Here is a 21,285-nt window from a genome sequence, read left to right as displayed (position 1 = left end):
GTAAAAATTTAAAATTCAAACACTCATAACATTTTTTACTATAATTACCTACCGGCTACCCTTCGAGTTTAGTTTTCTCTATAGCTATTTGAAGGAACATTTAGTGTTAAATTTTTTAACTTTAGGTATAAATACAAACAATTTTATACATTTTCAACTACTAAATTACTTGCAAAATTTTGACATACTTCGTAAAACTTTCAAATTTCAATTACAATGAATTAAAATCTATAGATTTAAAAAGGTACAAAAGAAATAGAAAACTGACTAACATTAATGTTAATATTGTTAATACTTAACTTGTCAGAAGAACTTTAAGACCTATCAATATTCAATACCTACACTAAAATATCAAAATATTCAAACTTTGATGAATTGGGTTTTAGGTACTTCCTATTTTTTATAAGTTTTATAAAAATGTTAAACCACAACACCACATTCTTCATTTATACTTCTTTATTTATGTTCTAAATAGTATGGAATATTTTAGTTGTTGAATTTTACAATATTTAAAATTATTTTTATGACACAATTAAACATTTAGAAATTGTTTTGAAAAGTCTCCTATAATGTTCTATGACAGAAAGAACCATATCTACATACAAATTTTAAGTTTCACAATAAAAAAGGAAATTTTTATTTTTCATTATTTATATACATAAAAAAACTGTAAATGTAATTTTTAAAAATAACATGTGGAAAAATGTACCTACAGAGAAAAAATTCTTTAGAAATTAGTGTTTTGGCTTTCCTGAAACGTTGGAAAAATAAACATGGACCTTAATGCTTCTAAGGAACAGAACCTGTAAATGTAGACGTATAATAAATTAATAAATAACACTCCCAAATCCTAATATCAATATCTAATATATACCTACTTAGATCCTTTAAAAATTGACAATAATTTATAGAACATATTTGAATTTGAAGTCATTATAGTTTTAAACTTTTAAACTATCTATTATAACAAAAATAATATTTTACTATACCTTTTTTGGCACAATGATTTTTAATACTTCGTATTTGATATTTGTTGTTTACTCATACAGAAAAACATGTGGAACAATAGAACAACATTCTTGGTCGGAAAATGACAAATTTTCATTTAGTCGTTTCGATAAAAGAGAAAAATGTTCTAGATTTGTTTTGTAGAAAAATCATCAGCGATATCTCATATTAGAGGGAAATTTTTATGACTTAAGATACTATGGATAGGCAATCATGACGCGGGTGTAGTTGTTGCCTGTTGGTATAATACTATACTGTAAAATACACAATCGACGCGGTCTATTAATACCATAAACTACCAAACAGTATGCACTATAGACACATATTTATAAAACATAATTAAATAATATCTATACTATTTTTCACGAGAGAACGGTAGTAGGTCTCGACGAAAACAGGTTCGTTTTGCGCATCCCCACGCCTCCCCCATCACACCTCGCCCTGTCCGCTCTCCGATAGCGCAACCGGTGTGTTCCGGGAAATGCGCGAAACACTACCGTTCTCTCGTGAAAAATAGTGTAGATACGACCGAAATCGGAAATCGGAAATCGACAGCACTCATCATAGGTAAATTATTTTCTGGCAATACTTTGAACATAATAAATTGTTTTATTATGATTGTTATTATTATTATTATTGCTATTATATTGTAATTAATAATGATATTGTATTGTTTTATGATAGTGACATAATATATAACGTACGTCCAATCGACCGTGGTTGCACTGGTCGCGTGACGTAATATTATCTTTATCGTCGTCGAAAGTCGTCGGATCGCACGACAATATCGTTAATCGTTTTAACGTTTTCCACCGTCTCGTCACGTTCGCGTCGCGCGTTATTTATTTATTTTTTTTGTCGTTTTATCCTGCGACCTCCGTTCGCGCGTGTCAATTCCCGGTCATTCCGATTGTCGTTTTTTACGTCCCGCGTTCGCCACGTTTTTCCGAAATTTAAAACAATCGCTGCGATTACATTTCACATTTTTCCGACGGACTCGTAAAGGAAAACCACGATGGCGGATGCGACGAACAAGTGAGTGGTTATTACTTATTTTTACGCGCGCGTTACGACCGTTGGCCGCCGACTGGTCAATCCGCGGTGGTCGTTGGAAGACGGTGAGGCTTTGGAATTGTGATTTTCAATACGCTTTTAATATCCACCAGTCGTCTGTCAAATTCTTCAACGATTTACATTTTGTTTGTATATAAATTACTCGCGATCGATTGTTGTTGACACCGCCGCTACGGGGTGGACGACGCGATTAAAATAGATGTTTTTAGTGTTTTTGATTGATTGAAATAAGACTTAGGATACGTCCCGATTTGGCGGCGCATTCCCGATTTTTAATATACCTACTACTTGTCTCATGTCCCGTTTCAATTCTTAGTGCGACTCAGGTATCATGATTTTTATGTGTTTTTTGTCCGGTATCTAGTGTCTTACAAGCGAGCGGGATAAGAAAGTCTAGATTTTTTACATCCACTTGGAGCAAAATATTTGTAGCATTTAACATTAAACATTAACCTAACTATAAAATTTATAGTTTATTTATTTACTTTTTTTTTTTAGTGTCTCGAATCCCGCTTTTTTATAAAGCGGGACTTCAATATCTCGTCTTTTTTTAAATGTTATATTTCAGTCGTGTGCAGTGGGTTAAAAAAAAAATTCCAACCCTAATTGAAATGTTTATCAATAATTTGTTATAATTAATCAATGGTTAAGCAATTGCTTACACATTTAAAACAATACAAAATGATAGATAAGATACAGTAAAATAATGGTTGTCTAGCTGGAAACTTTCCTTTTGGATTTCATAAAATTTAATCTAATCAGGGTGGCTGAGATTGAAGTGCGTGTGTTCAGATTTTTTTATTTTAGAGGGGTTTTTTACTCTAAATGGTGCCTTACAATCTTTCGTTTTAAATAAATATTAGTTTTAAATAGGTAATTAAATAAATTTTAACCATGTTATGTCAGTGACATGTATTAATACGGAATTCTTCAAAGCTAAGTAGTCCACTGGGTAATTATAAATTTACTACTGCGAAAGAGGTTTATTGTTATTAAACGTGGACAATTTTTAATAAGAAAAAAACAGTAAAATACTAGTGAAAATAATAACTTATTTATTTTAAAATGTTCCAGTTGTGAGTGGGAGCTGCTCCTTAAATCACCCACTAATATTTTCTAGGTTTCTCATGTATACATTTGCTTCTTATAGTGAAATCTAGTTTAAAATGTTTAGATTAAGAAAAAAATTGAAATATGATGTTGAATGTTCTGTAATAACTATTTAGAAACTTATTATTATTCTTACATTCTCTTAAAAATGAAAAAATGATATTATATACTAATAAATAATAATATGTTTTATACAGAAATACCCTCGGAAATACCTAATCAAAATTTTATGTTAATTTTTTAATTTTTTTTTTTTTTTTTGAGAAGACTTAATTTTATATTATATAATATATTATGGATCTTAAATATTTTAAATACCATTTATTCTTAATTTACTTAATGATTGTTTTATACATTTAGGACATTATCTGATGGAATTGAACGCTGGAAAACCATAAATTTTTATTTGAGTATGGTAAAGTACATTATTTGTAATGTACTAAGAATTTTATTGTATATTGCGGCATACATGATGCGCAAATGTAGTTCATTGTTTGAAAGTTTATCTGATGATCTTAAAACAATTGATAAAACAGAAGATTCAGCCGAGAAAACTATTAAAAATAGGTATTAGTAAATTTCATTCTTAAATATATTATGATAAATTATTTTCAATGGATAAGTTTAAATTCTAAAATTATTTTTGCTTGAAAATATTTATGTATACAATTAAATTTTTTGTATTTAGGAGTTAAACAAATTGTTTCATTATTTAAATAAGTAATAAATTTATATATGTATAGACTTCTTTACAGTTTAATATTTTTATTTTCTTTAAGGTGTGATGCTTATTGTTTTTCTAACCACATCAATAAAAATGAAGAACTAAACGAAGAAAAAAAAATTATTACCGATACTGTTAATGAATTAATAGATAAAGAGTAAGTAACAACTAATTATATTTCAATTTCTTTGACATTATTTTTGTAAAACAAACTTCAAAATCAAATTTTGATCGAATTTTTTAGAATTTGAGTAATTTAAGTTGACTGTATAATATAATATAATTTAATGTTTATCTTTTCCTCAAGGTCCAATTCTCATGCCAACCACATCGATAAAACTGAAGAACGAAAAGAAGCAACTAATATAATTGGTGACATTGTGAATGAATTAATAGACAATGTGATTATTGAGTAAGTAACTATGTTTTAACTTCCTTAAAAAGTAAAATTACTATAATTAAGTTATGATTAAATAAAAATATAATATAGCAATAATTTAATACACATTAACTTATGGTTGCCATTTGTCTCGATTTTGCCGGGACCCCCTACTGGTTTTTACTACTGAAATCTAATAAACATAAAATAGTACAAAAAGCTGCATTGACATCTAGCAAAGTAAATATTTTTTTTACATCATTAAAAGCTAACGACAAATCATTGAAATTAGCGGCCAAAGAACCTAACCTAACCTTAGCTATTCATACTTTTATGCATAAACATAGCTTTAACTCTATGACTTGTACAGCAAATTTTATTCATCTATTCATCTATTATTTAATTAAAAAAAACACATTAATTGTGCTAAAACAAAAACCTATGACCTAATTATAAATATTTTTGCTCCTTTCGCTATGGAGAAAACTATTGAAGGTTTAAAAAAGCTAATCATATTTTTGTGCTTGTTGATGCCTCAAATTATAAGTCTGTCAAATTAGTAAATGTAATTGTTAGATACTTTAATCCTGTTTAATCCAGAGAATAGGGTTAAAAATAATATTTTGGGCTTTTCGAGCTTACCAGAAGAAACTGCCGTATTAGTTAAAAATAAAATTGTACCTAATTGTTTTGAAAAAATAAAAAGCTCAGGAGATAATATTAACACAAATTTTGGGGCAGTATTGCAAGAAAAGTCAAAAATAATGTATTTTTAAAATTAAAAAATACAGTTAAATGTAATATTTTGGGATTAGGTTGCTGCGCACAAGTAATACATAACAGTATTCAATATGCTACAAATAGTCTTCCTATTGATATTAAAACAATAGTTTGTAAAATATTTGGGTATTTCCATATTTATATATTACATGTTGAAACATCAAAAAAATTCTGTTCGTTTGTTGATGTTCAGTATAAAGAAATATTATCATACTCCAAAACAAAATGGTAATTGTTATATCCGGCAGTTGAAAGAATAATAGAAATGTTTAATGCATTTAAATCGTATTTTTTATTATCCCAAAATAACTATCCAAACATTTAAAAATATTTTTTGAAGATAAAACTAATTTGTGTCTTAACTTTACAAAGTCAATTGAAAACTATAAATATTTACATTAAAATAATGGAAAATCAAAAACTTTGTGCAGTGAAACTTATACTAATTATGGAAAAATAAAAAACTGATTTTTTTTACCGAGTAATATTGAAGCATTACTTTTTCATCTTGAAGAAAGTGGTGAAATAATTAAATCAGTCGGCGGTCACTAATATATAGAATTTGATAATTATAGATACCTAGCAGCTGTCATATTACAATTAACGTGTTAAATCCCACATATGTTTTTATTTCTGTATAAAAATATTAAAAATACTTGATACAATTTTTTTATATGCATTTGAAGTTCAAATTTTTAGAAAATCACAAAAATTTACAAGTATTTTGTTATTAACATTGTATAATATTAATATCTTAAATTTTCATAGCTAAGGTTTGAAAATGTAATACAATACTATACATAAGTAGATTATAATAGAACTAAAAAAATCTAAAAAATAAACAAATACAATTATTTTATATGTACGTATTATATTGGTAATTCGAATTTGGACTAAATTACATATTTAAATTATGAATATCAATGTTCATTATTTTATAATAATTCAAAAAAAATATTTTGGGGGACTTAAAACTTATACATGTATTATAAATTGTACTTTGAATATTTATGTATTCAAAATATTTAGATTATTAAGTTATTATATATTTATATAATTTCACACTTATGGTAAGGTGGTATATATTTAAATGATATTAACATTAATATAAAAAGGAATAAATCATGTTGGTCAGTTTTATAATAATTAAACAATTAATTGTGTAATAAATGCAATGTCCAATCAACCTATCTCTATAATTCTAATAATAAACTAAGTTACTTTTATAGCAATATCAAAAAACATATCATGAAATGTACTTTAGTAGTATAAGCTGATGATAGACTATCTCTACTAAAAAAATAATTGTAAATTATATTACAGTAATATATAGAGCCCGGATTTATATGCACTAAAAACTATTAAAATATGCTATGTAATATGCAGTAAAAATCATTAAAATATACAGTAGAAATAATTAATATATGTAACAAGTATGCATTTGCAAAAATTATATTTAAAGTTGTATGTATTAAGTATGAAAAAAATGTAAGATAATAAAATATTTTAAAATATAAATGTATTAATAAGAACACGTATAAATAAATACATAGATATTACTGTTTAAAAGTAAAATAAAATATACAACTCAAAATGTGTTTTTATTCTTTATTGTTAAAATTAATTTTTAAATGATATTCAAGTTTTTCTTCAGTAAAACTATGCCGTCTGTCTGTTAATAAATGCTTATGTATAGAAAATGATCATTCACAATCAACTAAAGTTATTGGGGCAAATTTAAAAGAGCTTAAAATTATTGGGTCTTGATACTTATTATAGCTATATGACAGATAACTATATTATAAAATTAATGTATTACATCGATAACGACGATATAAGGATTAGATTACAGCAGATGAACTATTTCTTTTTATACGATGGGATTATCTCAACCATTTCTAATGTAGTAATGTAAATATATAATGTTTTACATGTACCTAGTTAATATGTATTTCAAATTAAGATAACTGTGTTGCTAATTTTGCGTCCTACCAACCAAAATTTTTTCGCGACAGCACAGCATTCATTGAAATATGAAAAAATAGACATTTACAGTTAAATATGCAAATATATGCAAAATAAAAATTTAGCAATGAATTTCAATTAGTATGGTTCGTAAAGATTATTTAAAAAAAAGGTAAAAAGTAAAAAAGGTATGCAAAAATATACAAATCCGACCTCTAGTGATATATCATTAAATTAAAATTTAATACATTCATTGTAGATAACCCATTCAAAATATAACATAGCAGAGTGGATGGTACCCACTTGCCCACCTTTTTAGTTTTTATTTCTAATATTTGGAACATTTCATACTTGGTATTATTCTGATTAAAATATGTGTTTATTTAATCATAGTTTATAATATGAATAAAATAAGGACTGATATTTTTTTCCTAATTAAAATTGTCCAGAAATTTATTTAAAATTTTCTCCTTGTATTTTTTAATAATTCAATGTTTTTCTATACAGGAATGATGGCCAATCTATTTTTGAGCATTATATGGTTACAGAACAAAAATTAACAAATGGAGTTATGGCTAATATTGTAAATAGTAATAGTACATTAAACGAAGAGTAAGTTTTAAACAACTTTTTAATAGGTGACTCATTTGCGCACATCATTTTAATATCTATTTTATTGTTATTTTTTTATCGATTTATTATTTCAAAAATGCAATGCACACAATTATGAATAGTGAATAATGTACTAGTTGTTTGTAAGGGTACAATTTTAAATGTAAAGAGTGTACCACTTTGATGTACTATTTTTTCTATTTTAACATTATCTTAGGTGTTAACTATACAGAATAGGATTTGTAAATTCATACTTTTCATTGGGGGATTGCTTATCGGTAATGTTAACTATAAATTATTATTGTGATTACTCCATATACCTACATTAGTTATGTGAGGCAGACTTTATCTTTTTAGCTATATTTCTTAGCTTGCACTATTTTCGTTTATAGTTTTCAGTGATAATTGATAAGCTTTAATATTATACAATATTTAAATTCAGATTTTTTTATTTTTGTGATTGTATTATAGTAATTATAAGATAGCATGACTTGCATGAGTGTGGAAAATCAATCTGAATCAAACAAATGATTACTATAGCAATTAAAAATAAACTGGAATAAAAATTTACCCAGCACTCATCACTAAATGTTAAACACCAAAAGGGAACAATGTATAACATTAAATAATTTTTAACTTAATAAGTATAGGCAATTAAAAAAAAAAAAATAGAAATTTCAAATTTTGTTTAAGTAGATGATACATAGTATAATTGTAACTAATTATGACCAAATTGTCAACCAATTTAATAGTCAATGTATGATATGATATATATTCAGATCAAATTATCTTATTAAAAATTATAAATTAGAAGGAGTTCAAGAAGGGCAGGAAAATATCTACAATATAACTCCAAACAAATTAATATACCAAAATTTAAGTTAATTAAGCTTGTCAGTTTATAACACCAAAATATGTTAAGACAAAAAGTCCTAAGAGTTATAAGAATAAAGGAAAATGTATGAATAATATAATTGTCCAGCATCAGTAATTATTAATTTGAAAATTTGAAACTACATAGATTATGTACATATATATATATATTTTATATTTCTTTTTAAAAAGATTTCCATTGTTCCTAAATTGTGCGCTTACAAGTTTTATCCATGATAATAATTAAATAAGTTGATAATTTCAATGAATAATATTTTCATATTTTTTTTTTTTAAATAACCCATAATAATTATAAATAATATTTATTAATATGTTTAGGTCTGATTCTTATAAAATAAAAATATTATTAGATCTATTGAAATATATTTTAAATTCAATGATTTTATTTTTTTTTTTTTACATAGGCCTGAATCTCAAATTCTTGAAGAATCTGTGAAAGAACAGTAAGTACTTAATTTATGTTTTTAAATATTGAGGTATTTTTATAAACAATTTTGTACAAGGTTTTTATAATTAAAATGTTTGATTAAATTATCATTATTTGTACAGTTCTAATTCAGAAGACAGAGAAGAGAAAGTTGATGAAAAGTTAGTATTGGTTAATTAAAAATTATTTTTAATAAATTTTCTTTTATACCTATGTTTTGTTTACAAAAATAATCAAGTTTATACTCGGAATAATCAATTTTACAATGTTATTTTTAACATAATAGTTATTCAATAGTTAATTGACCTATTATCTAGTTTAAAGAGAGAATAATATTATTCATGGCTCCACATAATGATAGTTTGATATCTTAATTTTAAAGTTGTAAGATTTGCTTAAAATTTTAAATCTTTATTATTTACTTATCTAAAACCTTAGTCTTTTAATAAACTCTAAAATAACTTGAATGGATTATCAAGAATATAAAATTATTTATGCTATGTGGTTGTGAGATAAAATTAATACAACATGCAAAGATAATATCCTCCATCACATGTTGTTCCGATATTGTAAAAACAAAACTCAACTATTAGAATACTATTCATGCTATTCAAATATTAGATTATTATTATTACAAAGAAGCAATAAATAATTATTGTTTGGAGTTGCTTGACCTTTTTTTTTGCTCATCAAACAAAACTTCCTAAGTATCTAAATTCTCCTGGATGTCAATCACCGGTGTCTTAAAATTTCAAATGTAGTTCACTTGTTTGAAAAGATTATCAACAACTGGCATATGTAATGTACTAACAATAAATGGTAGTAAAAATTATAAAACTATATACTGGCCAATATATTTGGATGTATTAATTGATGTGTATTGATGTACAGTTAATGAGAACTTTTATCAAGGTTCAATTGTATTTTTCAATGAACATAATATACCTAATATTTAAGACTTAAAAGTTTGTGCATAAACACATTTTATAATTATTTTATTATAAGTATTTATATAATTATTTATTATCATATAATAATTAAAGTTTCTTATCAAACATTAAATGCTAATGAACTCATTAAGTTTATATTATGTAATTTTTAAAATTAAAATATTAAACAAAAAATCCTAAATTTAATTATTATTAATTATTTTTAGAATTAATTCTGGTGATGAGATTGAATCTCCAAGAGTTAGAAAAAGATTTGGTATTAAAAATACTGCAATACTTCTAATTAATAAAACTGTTAAGGAAAACAAATTAAAGGACCAACAATTTAAGATCGAACTGAACAGAAACAAGTAAAAAATCATATTAATGATGTTATTATATTTTGTAAATGAACTCGACTTATATATTTAATAATTAAGCTATCATTGAGCTATAATTTATTGAGCACTAATAATATATTAATTTTGTTGTATAGAATGTTAAATAATGGAAATCTTCATCGGGACAAAGATGAAATCTTTACAAACAAATCCAATAGTTTTAAAAAAGAAAAAGAATTCTCATTGAAAAATGAACCTGAGAAAACTGATTGTTCCGAAGAAGCTAACAATAGCTATAGTAAAGACACAGCTATTGGTAGTACACCGAAGTACATAAGTGATATCGAAAACCTTGATATCCACAAAAATAAAGAATCATTAGAAAATCAATGTGAAATCAATAAAAATAAAAAATGGTGGGTATTTTATTGTATTAAAATTTATTACATTACAAGATATGTTATTTATTAAACGTATACTTGTATAAATTTGGTTACTTTTTGACTATTTCAGTCAAAAAGTAAATGTTTTCAAATGATTAAAAGTTTTTTAACAGTAAATTTTGTCTTAGATATATAATGTCCTGAATTCACACATCTATAATAGGTTGAAAATTGTTATGTTACATGTTGATTATCATCTCATGGAAATATTGTATATCGATTATCATCTATATTAATTATGATTTATGTTTTTATTCTTGTAAATTCTTACGATTAATAAAATAATTTTTTAGGATCATGAAAAATAATGTTGACCAATTGGTAAATAATGATGGTAATGAAAGCCTAAAACCGACTGCAAAGACAGAAGATATGTAAGTACTATCATCGTGAATAGTGTTCAGAACAACTAGATCTTAAAACTATATTTGTTTTTCATTTGAACTTAAAATAATTCTGATTTTTTATCATATATACATTTCATATTGTAACTTGATATTAAATTATTTTGTAAATTAAAGAATACATTTATCTTATCTATATGTTTCCCTGTTAGTTGCATTCACTTATTAAAATTATTCATTTTATCAAAAATGAAAATTTAACTTCTTTATGAAATTGTAATATTTTTTGTGCTTTATAGAGCAGAAAAAAAATCCTTGATCATTGAAAAAAACCTTAAGTTCTCAAACCGATAACTTTTTCATTTAATTATTAAAAATGATTGGTTACCACTATCAAAAAAATTAAAACGCTACATCATAGGTAAAGTTCTTCTCAATGCGATTTAAAATTTTTTGTAATTTTGATATAAGTATTGAGGGAGTAAAATTGTCCCGCGCAAAACACTTTTTAACTATGTTATGCGTGTATAAGACAGAGACAACACATGTGGGTATCGCATTCTCTTAAATAAATGTGCATTTCTTAAATTTGAGATTACTCTTTATGCATATATTTATGTTATAACTTAAAATCAAATTATTTCATTAATAATAATAATAAAAAAATTTTAGGTATATAAAATATTTATATAATAACTAAACTAATAAGTTTATAATTTGTATGAATCATTGGAAAGTCTCAATCTATAATAAATTAATAATTTTCTTTTAAATTCAATTATCACTTTATCGTCTGTATTTTTAATCAAATCCATTTTTTAGGATCACAAAAAATAATGATGTCCACTGGAAAAATTTTGATGATTATGATAATATACCAATTACAATGACTGAAAATATGTAAATACCTTTATTGTAAATATTTAGAATAATAGTATCTCAAAAACTAAATTCATATCTTTGCAGTTTAAGTTTTTGAAAATCTTTAGTATAATATTTAAATTTATTGTATCTTTAATTTTTAAAATTATTTAATTTATAAAAAAGACTGCATTTTTTTTTTAAATTTAGTTTTCACATTATATACACTATATAAACTGACGCATTATGAAAGTCGTTTATAATTAATTATTCTTTTAAATATAATATTTTTAATAAGAAATTATTTTTCAGAATTGCGACAAATAATGATGAATGCTGGGATAATTATAATGTATGTGAAAACAAAGAACCAATAATAAAGACAGAAAATATGTGAGTTATATCATAGTAAATATTTTGTTCAATAAGATCTAACTTTATTTAATTTAAAATTAAATTTTTTTTTTACCTTGTTCAATGTGTATACTACACTATGTACTATGAGAAAAAATACCAATGCTGAACTAAAATTGATTCTTTTGCACATCCATTTAAAATTGTATGCTTAGTTGAACCAGGAAACTAGTTTTGTTGCATGGTTAGTCGAGTGGATATGTACATAATTGTTATGTTTTCACTGATTAAAGTATAAGTATACAAAGAGATCAGCCAATTTAAATGAACAATTACTAAGAAATCAATATCAATATTTTATTCAAAAATTAATTTTTTTTATAATTTTCTTAGTATGTTTTCAAATAAATACAATTTTCAAATAACTAAATTAAAAATGTATCTCCTGAGAAATTGAGTTTTCTAAATGTGCCAAAATTTTATTTTCTTTCTAATCAAAACTTAGCAAATTTATGTTTAGAATAATCAATCAAAGGAATAAATTATAAATTCAATAAATTAAGTCCCTCTGTTGTGTAGAATCATATGTATCAAAATTATATTTAAACATTTGAACATTTATTTTATTTCTAATTGTACGTATTTTTCTTTACATCAGAATTAGAATTAGGTATCTATTAAAATAATAATGACTTGAAAAATTTTATTAAATAGTAAATGATATAATTTCTGTAAATTAAATTGTATAGTATTTTTAAATAAAATAAAATAGAAATTAGATTTTTATTTCCTAAAAATACATGTTTAAATTATGTTATTTCATAATGTGCGTACCTAACAATAAAATGAAATAATTATTCATAAATAGTAAATAATTTATTTTTTTAATAATAATAATTTTGATTACATCACAGTGTTTAGAAAGAAATAATACGTACAATTAAAAAAAAAAAATATTCAAATATAAGATTTTAAAATTATACTTTTAGCTCTAATTTAGTTAATTTTGAGTTTACATACAAGTTGATACATCAAAATCACTTGAAAAAAAATCGATCAATCCAAAAATGATATTTAAAACAGGGGTTACCATTTAAAAAAAAAGAAATTTTGTTGTGCATTTACTAAATACTTAATAAATATTAATTCGTAAGCATTTAGTAATAAGTTTTAATTATTAACTAATATTTTATATTGCATACCGAAATATAATTATTGAGTTCGTATCTATTTACTAAGTATTTAGTATAAACTATAATGGACTATTATCCTTATTCCTTAGTATTTAAAAGAGAATAACTCCGGAAATTTTCGTTCAAATTTTGATTGCAATATGTCAAAATTTCCAGAAAAATAGCTGATTCACATTTTGCTTTAAAACATGTGTGGTCTCGTTTGAAAAACCAAAGTTGGTATCGCCACAGGATACTCCTTAAATGTTGTGAAAAATCTAAGTACTTTAAAATATTGTCTTTAATTACATTTAAAAATTCCAAAAATAAGAATTTGAATATATTATGCATAATTTAAGCATAAAAATGGGGTGAGCATGCTTAAATAATCACTCTGTATATATATATATACTACTGTGTAGTATGTGTAATAAATTTATATTGTTAGATTAAGATTGTGATTATTCGTACATTTATATTTGGTGGCGTTTTTGAAGATAGTTATTTACTAAAGTGGTCTGCCGAAGAAAAAAGGTTAAGCATCACTAGGCTGCAACCTAGAGTGGCAAATTTTAAAGGTAGAAAAACAAATTAGTAATTTAGGAGTATAACATCTATAAATAAATTAGGTAGTAAATTTATTTTAGTTTATGAGCAGCAAACCTTAATCAACTCCTGAGTATGTTGTATGTGAGTTAGAAAGAAAACAAGTTTTGTCGAAACTTTCTTAATCCTATTGCTTAAGGGGATTGGAAGCATTGATTTTCTGTCTTTGTCTTACACAAGTGGAATATAGGAAAAATAGCTATACGCGCCTGACAAAAATTAAGGTACTTCTAGTTGTTCGATTTAAAATATGTAAAGATGATTGAATTGGTATACAAGTTTACTTTGCATCGGTCGAAGCACTTTATCGATTGTTTATTGTTTAAAATAAATATTTTGATGAGAATAAATATTTTAAATTTAATAAATTTGTCAATTTTTATTATTAATATATATTGAAAATATTAAAAATATACTTCAACTGATGCAAAGTAAACTTATATGCCAATTCAATCATCTTTACATATTTTAAATCGAACAACTAGAAGTACCTTAATTTTTGTCAGGCGCGTATAGCTATTTTTCCTATATTCCACGTGTGTAAGACAAAGACAGAAAATCAACGCTTCCAATCCCCTTAAGATAATCTTTATATTTAATTAAATAATATGTTAGATTATGCAGGTTTTTTTTTATGTTATTCTCAATGAAATTATTTTTAGGATTACAAAAAGCAAAGATGAACACCCAATTAATAATGATGATTATGAAAACAGAAAACCAATAACAAATACTGAAAAAAATATGTAAATATTGTCATAGTTAATATTCAGAATTAAATTTGTTTTCCTTTTAACATTTTTTCTATAATATTTACATTTATTGTATCTTAAAAAATATTTCTTACATAATCTTAATATATTTATAACATAATTTTTTTCTTAATTAAACAATTTATAGGATCACTAAAAATAACAGTGAACTCCAGGAAAAAAACGATAATTATGAAAATAAAAAATCTATTGTGAAGACTGGAAAGATGTAAGTACAATCATAATAATATTTAAAACAATAAATCTCAAAATTAAATGTTCTTCTGAGATACTTTGTTATTATTATTTTAGTTATGACTTGAAATCTATAAAATTATTTTTTTACATTCAATGAATTTAATTGTATTAATAACTATTAACTATTTATATATATTTATATATATTTTTTAGGTTAAAGACATTTGAAATAAAGGATGATATCTTTAGTTTGCCATCTACATTTTCTTTAGCACATTGTGTTACCGAAGATTTTAATAATGCTTTCGGCATGACAGCTGATTTTAAGTATGATAAAAATTCTTGTAATGTTTTTATATTGTTTGTAAAAATTAATTAACTTTTCAGATTCAAATTTGGTCATATTGGTGCATTGATGGACCTTAATTTACGTGTGGGTGATGTTGGTCATATTTTTCATAATGAGCAACATGTATTTTATTTAGTCGTGAAAAGAAAAATGTCACAAAAATCACTATTATGTAGCTTAGAAATGGCATTGTGTAATTTACGTAATCAAATGAATAATCTTAAATTAACCAAACTTGCAATCTCAAAATATGGATTTGAATCATACAATATGATGATGGATGTGAAGTCAATGATTTCAAAAATATTTGCGTCATCTAATATTGAACTTACTATATGCCTGACATCATCAGTGAGTAATTCTTATGATTTAATCTATAAATCATTTAAATTTGTTTAAATTTATAGAAATTAGAAACAGAACATATCAAACAACCAAAAGTAAATTTTACATATAAACATTTGTGGGAAATGGAAAAACAAACTGATTTAATAATATTTATAAATATGTGCACTATGTATTCAGAGAATTGGAATGACAAAGTTGTTGAACGTATTAATGCTAAATATCCATTTAAAGAGAGGTAATTTATATTTTGTTAATAAATGTTAAATTCTTCAAACAAATGTATTTATTTCACATATTTTTAAATATTGCTGTTGAAGGATAATGAGAAGTAGCTTTTAGTTGTGAAAAATTTAAATCCAAAAATAATTTTATGTTTATTGAATTATATTATATTCTTAGTATTTATTCAACCATAGTTAAATAACTCTAGATATGCAATACTAATGTGATTATTTATCATACATCTTAATTTTGATTCAACTTACTAATGATGTATGTTGGCAAGAGGAAAATAATATCTACTAGTCTCCTGTTTCTATACACTACTATTGTATGAAATCCAAATTAAAATAATATACATTGCATAATTGCATTGGTGTTGCTTATATTTTATTCAATCTAATATTAAACTGATTGAATTAATGTTAAATCCAAGAAACATCATCAATTCAACTCAATATGTCCAACATAATATTTTAAAACTGACTGGCAGAAAGGTGCTGATGTTAGTTGAAATATGTCATGTCAAACCTATCACTATTTAATAGATTTCTGGTGGTCAACTGATTCAAGTTGTTGTGTTCACACAGAACACACATTTTTGTCAGATTGGATACTGTATATCCCATGCCTAGATCCTTTAGATTAAAATTATGTGGTACTGTGCTTATCTAGCTGCTAGACTACAGTATAGTTGCTCGTAATTATGCAGATGAATTGCATTATCCATAAATGAAATGCTTTTATAAGTATGTTTTGATTAAACCCAATTTTATTTTTATCAATCAGTTTATATGACTATGATATAAATAAATTAATATATTTCTTTTCCTATTGTGTATTACTGTATGGGAATATATAAGCCTATGTTGGCTTGTATTATATAAAATATCAGAGCATGTTATCAAATATATTATTTTACTAAAGTAACATTAACTAAATTAATAAAGTCTGTTTTATTAAAAAAATGAAAGTAGTTGAAATTAATCTTTATAATTAATTATCATTATTATTAATAATAACTTTTTGATTATTTATAGATTATTAAAAGATATTAACATTAAACCAATGGCTCCTGGTGATATACTATCATACAAAATTGATACTGAAGTAATATTTTGTATATTCATAAAACCTTTTGATCAAAATCCATCATACTTTAGATGTCTTGAAAAAGCTTTTCAAGAGATGAAATCACAAATAACTGGTTATAGATATTTGGGAGTTCAACAAGATCCATTAAATCATAAGACTAACATACATAATTTATCACGCAATTTAATTATGCTAAAATCAGTTTTTAGTAATCGAAATGCTGAAATTTGGGTTTGTGGTGATACTGATCAGCATAATTCTTTTCAATATCAACAATATAAAAAAACTGTTACTGACGCCATTGATATAAATCATAAACGAAGTCCAAGAACAAGTGCCAAATCTAGAACTAAATCAGATAGAAAGAGACATAGTACAAACAGTAATACTAGTAAACATGATTCAACAGAAAACTATTACTGTAAAACCACAACGGATGTAAACTCTGTTGAACATTTAAATCAAGAACAAACATCTATTGATAATTACATAACAGGTAAATAATATTGTTAATGATTACTATAAGGTTAAGTCAACTTATACTATAATTCGATCTTGTTTTCTATGTTTCTATATTCTATATTTATTTTTTTGACGTATGTATTTTGCAAGAACTAATCATTCTTTGTATGATATTTTTATGAGAACTTTTAAAATGTTATCAAAAAAAATAAAACAATTAATTGAATCTATTGCATATGTTAATGCTTTGCCAATAATTTCAATTTGGTTTTTAGAATATTCAAATATAACTCGTAAAGTTAACATGTTACTGCTCCATTGTAAATTTAAATTTAATGATAAGCCAATCATCATTAAATTTCTGTAAATTGATTTTGAGTTTAGATTTTTTTCTAACTAGTTACTAAACTATTATTATTTTATTAATAATAATAATAATATTACATTTTAACAAATACCAATATATATTGTTTTGTTCTCCCCAATTATTTCTACTTTTGACTCACCAAAGTATATCAACTATACTCTGTTAATCAAGAGAATATTCTATTGTATGAAAAAAATTGTTTCCTATAGTATCCCTGTGAAACACTCAGTCATACTGCTTTCATTGAAACTGGTTCCAATGTAGTAAGTGTATTTTATTGAAAAAATGTTATCAGGTACAAAAATAAAGTTTAAAATAATTATCAATTCTAAACTTTTTAACCACTTAATTAATAAAACATAACATTCTCAATGACAGATAATATAGAGTATTACAGATACATTTTCTCAGGTATTAGTTCCCTACTTAATCAAACTACATAATATTATTTCAAGTACTTATTTACAATTTACTGCATTCATTAGATGATAAATATCCATCCCTGTTAATTAAGAAAGAAATAGTCTTAAACAATTGTATTTCTATATAATAAATATTTTATTTTAATGACATCACCATTTATTTATTATTTTTTTCTTTTTCAGAAAATTGGGACAACTGACTGTTTTACATATGTTATTTTATAATCTTCATTTTATTAACAAATAATATTTTGTTGTATTAATTTATTTTTACTGATATTACTCTTATGAGTAATAACAAAAAGTTTGGCTTGTTATTTCATAATAAATTGGATAAATTTAAAAAGAAGAACTTAAAATAATTTAACAATACATAGTATTCAGTGATTCTCCTGAAGTCAAACATAAATCATTAAATACTTATACTTTTTTTTTATTGAGATTAAAATTGTTGTTATTTGTAAGTTAATTTCTTCAGGTTAGTTGATTTCTGTTTACGATTTCTCCAGTTATTTTTAAATATTGTTAAAATATTTTTTTTTTCAGTTCAACATTTTTAACTGTAACCCTTAACTTATAATTAATATTAGTAGTTTTTAAAAGTATAATTTTTTATCATGTAAATGCATTAAGTCATATTAATATTTTAATAAATGAATGAAATCATTTTGTTATGTATTGAATTTGTATCATTTTGTAAAATGTTATTTTAAAAATTATTTTTGACATTTTATTTTAATTCAACACAAAAAAAATTAAAATTTATTGTAATTATTACTGTACATTAATATAGTAGTCAAATTCAATGATTATTGATGAATAATATTTACACATTAATCAACTTCATTGAAATAAAAATTAGAACCTAATATAAAATCAGAAAATGTATATTGCTTTGAATAAATTTAGAAGAAAAAAATGCCATACCTACATATGTTATCTATTTAATGCACAATATTTGTAAATTTTTTTTATGTTTTTTTATGGTATGAATCATGACCTTTTTTTTTAATTTGCTTCAAAACCATAATTATGTGATAAAACACTTAATTTCAATTTTATGTAGCAGCCCAGGTGTGAGCAACCGTCTGTTTATGTTGAAGTAAGATGAGGTAGTCATAAAAGTTGATGATGTAATTCAAAGCATGTATTACAATTATTGAAAATATTTCAGTGTTTTTTAAACCAAAAAAAAAATATATTAAATACCCATCACAGAATTAATACATAGTCATGCTTGAAAGTGCTCGTTGTTAATTAGTAACTCTAAGGTTCACGTCTGCTTTGTGTCCCCTCTTGCTTTCGACATGTCCCTGCTGGTCAGTTATCGCGTTCTCAAGCTCTACGTCAATTGGGTGCTGATAACGTGTTTTAGAATATATGCGTAGGTGTGATGATCATGTAGTTTTATGGCATCCGGATGACGATTTACTAACTTGTTGCAACACAACTGTTGCGCTTATCATTTTCACCAAGTACAATCCTATAACTACAATTCTCTCATTATTATGATCGTAAGTATAATCGTGCGTGGACGTGGTCTAGTCATTCCCAAACTCTCACATTTGAATCAGAATTAAATTTAAAATACATATTTAATCACTTTTTACCCAAAGTATGTCCAATTAACACCATAATGAGAAACAGTGTTATAATTAACTGTAAATACATTTATTAGTTTTTGTTTGATGATTAATTTATAATTATTTGATTTATTGTTGTTAGTATCATTATTATTATTTTAATTTATCATTTCAAAACATTTGTATATGCAAGATTTTAGTTTTTAAAATAGATTTTGTTTTAAAATTGTTATGATTTATTTTATTAAAACCTATATGTTTTTAATTAAGGTTTAAAAAATATTTATTCAGTTAGGCATGTGATTTTGAGTAATGTTAAAGTGTAGGGATTTTTATTCCAGAATTAATGGCACATACTATAGGTATCTTATAGATTCGTGTAAATATTGTGATAACAGTTCCCGCGGCGTCGTCGGTTTCAAACTTAAAAAAAAGTTATCTTATAAATAGGTAAGTACCTAATAATGGGAGAAAGTAATGCGCAAGCGGTCCCCTCCCGGTTGTCGATTCAACCGGAAAAAAAAAAGTACCTAATAATTAATAAATGTATAGTGTTATACTGTTATATTATTATATATTGTATGTTTGTTATTAAATATATGGTAATTTATATTTTATGGATACATATTGTTAAAACTAAATACTGAACTCATAAAATATTATTTATGTACGAAATTTTATTTTATGAACTTAAATTGTGAATGTTATCCATTAAAACAGTGTTTTCCAAAAGGTGTGCCGCGATAACTTGAACTTACCCAACATCATTATACATGCGTATTATTCTTTAAGTAGATAATATTTATCCAAAGTGTGCCGTGACTTATAATAACTAATAATATTATGTATTGCGATGGAAAAAAAGTTTGGAAACCACTGCATTAAAGTATTGATTTAATAATAATTATTATTATTATCATTGTTATGCTAAATATGTTGTATCGGGCAGCGCACACACCTGGTGGTGTAATTAACTCAAAAACATAAACAATAATCTTGGTAATAAGTAATAACATAACATTTTTTGTCAAGCATAAGTGTAGATTATGAAATATATATTTTAGACAATAGATAATGCATTGAACAAATAAATCTCAAAATACATTGTAGGTTTAAACAAATTAATTACAATTACATGTATACAATATATTAAATATTTACATGTTACAACTACCTAGGTACATGTATACAAAAATAGGTAACAACTAATGTGTTTTGTATAATATTATTTATTAAGTAGGTACTTATACGGTAGATATCTTTATACAAAGGTGGGAAAGTTAAAGAAAATAATTAACTCAAGTTAAGTTAAATTAAGAGGATACAAGATCGATAAGTTAAAAGTTAATATAGGAAAAAATATTAACTTAATTCAGTTTTAAAAAAGTTAATCAAATTTTTTGAATTAGCATCTGAATCACATAATGAGTGAATGTTATTTAAATTCATATTCACTTGAATATTGCA

General features: G+C 24.3%; 1 protein-coding gene across 3 annotated transcripts; it reads left to right on the top strand.

Moving 5' to 3' along the window:
- The first annotated feature begins 1,764 nt into the window (after positions 1-1,764).
- LOC114129355 (origin recognition complex subunit 1-like) lies at positions 1,765-18,905 on the top strand. Of its 3 annotated transcripts, XM_050207390.1 has the most exons (19): positions 1,765-2,043; positions 3,553-3,759; positions 3,972-4,073; positions 4,224-4,328; positions 7,548-7,652; positions 8,951-8,989; positions 9,096-9,134; positions 10,130-10,273; positions 10,399-10,659; positions 10,980-11,060; positions 11,853-11,930; positions 12,204-12,284; positions 14,686-14,769; positions 14,924-15,004; positions 15,187-15,300; positions 15,361-15,673; positions 15,730-15,905; positions 16,930-17,480; positions 18,419-18,905. In XM_050207390.1, exons 1-19 carry the CDS (start codon positions 2,024-2,026, stop codon positions 18,433-18,435), a joined length of 2,598 nt encoding a protein of 865 aa, XP_050063347.1. In that variant the 5' UTR covers positions 1,765-2,023; the 3' UTR covers positions 18,436-18,905. The 3 variants fall into 3 exon arrangements, with proteins under 3 accessions (XP_050063347.1, XP_050063348.1, XP_027849871.1); XM_050207391.1 differs by lacking the exon at positions 3,553-3,759; XM_027994070.2 differs by lacking the exon at positions 11,853-11,930.
- Positions 18,906-21,285: the final 2,380 nt, after the last annotated feature.

The sequence above is a fragment of the Aphis gossypii genome, chromosome X (genome assembly GCF_020184175.1).
Source record: "Aphis gossypii isolate Hap1 chromosome X, ASM2018417v2, whole genome shotgun sequence".
Lineage (NCBI taxonomy): Eukaryota > Metazoa > Arthropoda > Insecta > Hemiptera > Aphididae > Aphis > Aphis gossypii.
This window is presented reverse-complemented; position numbering and strand designations above follow the sequence as displayed.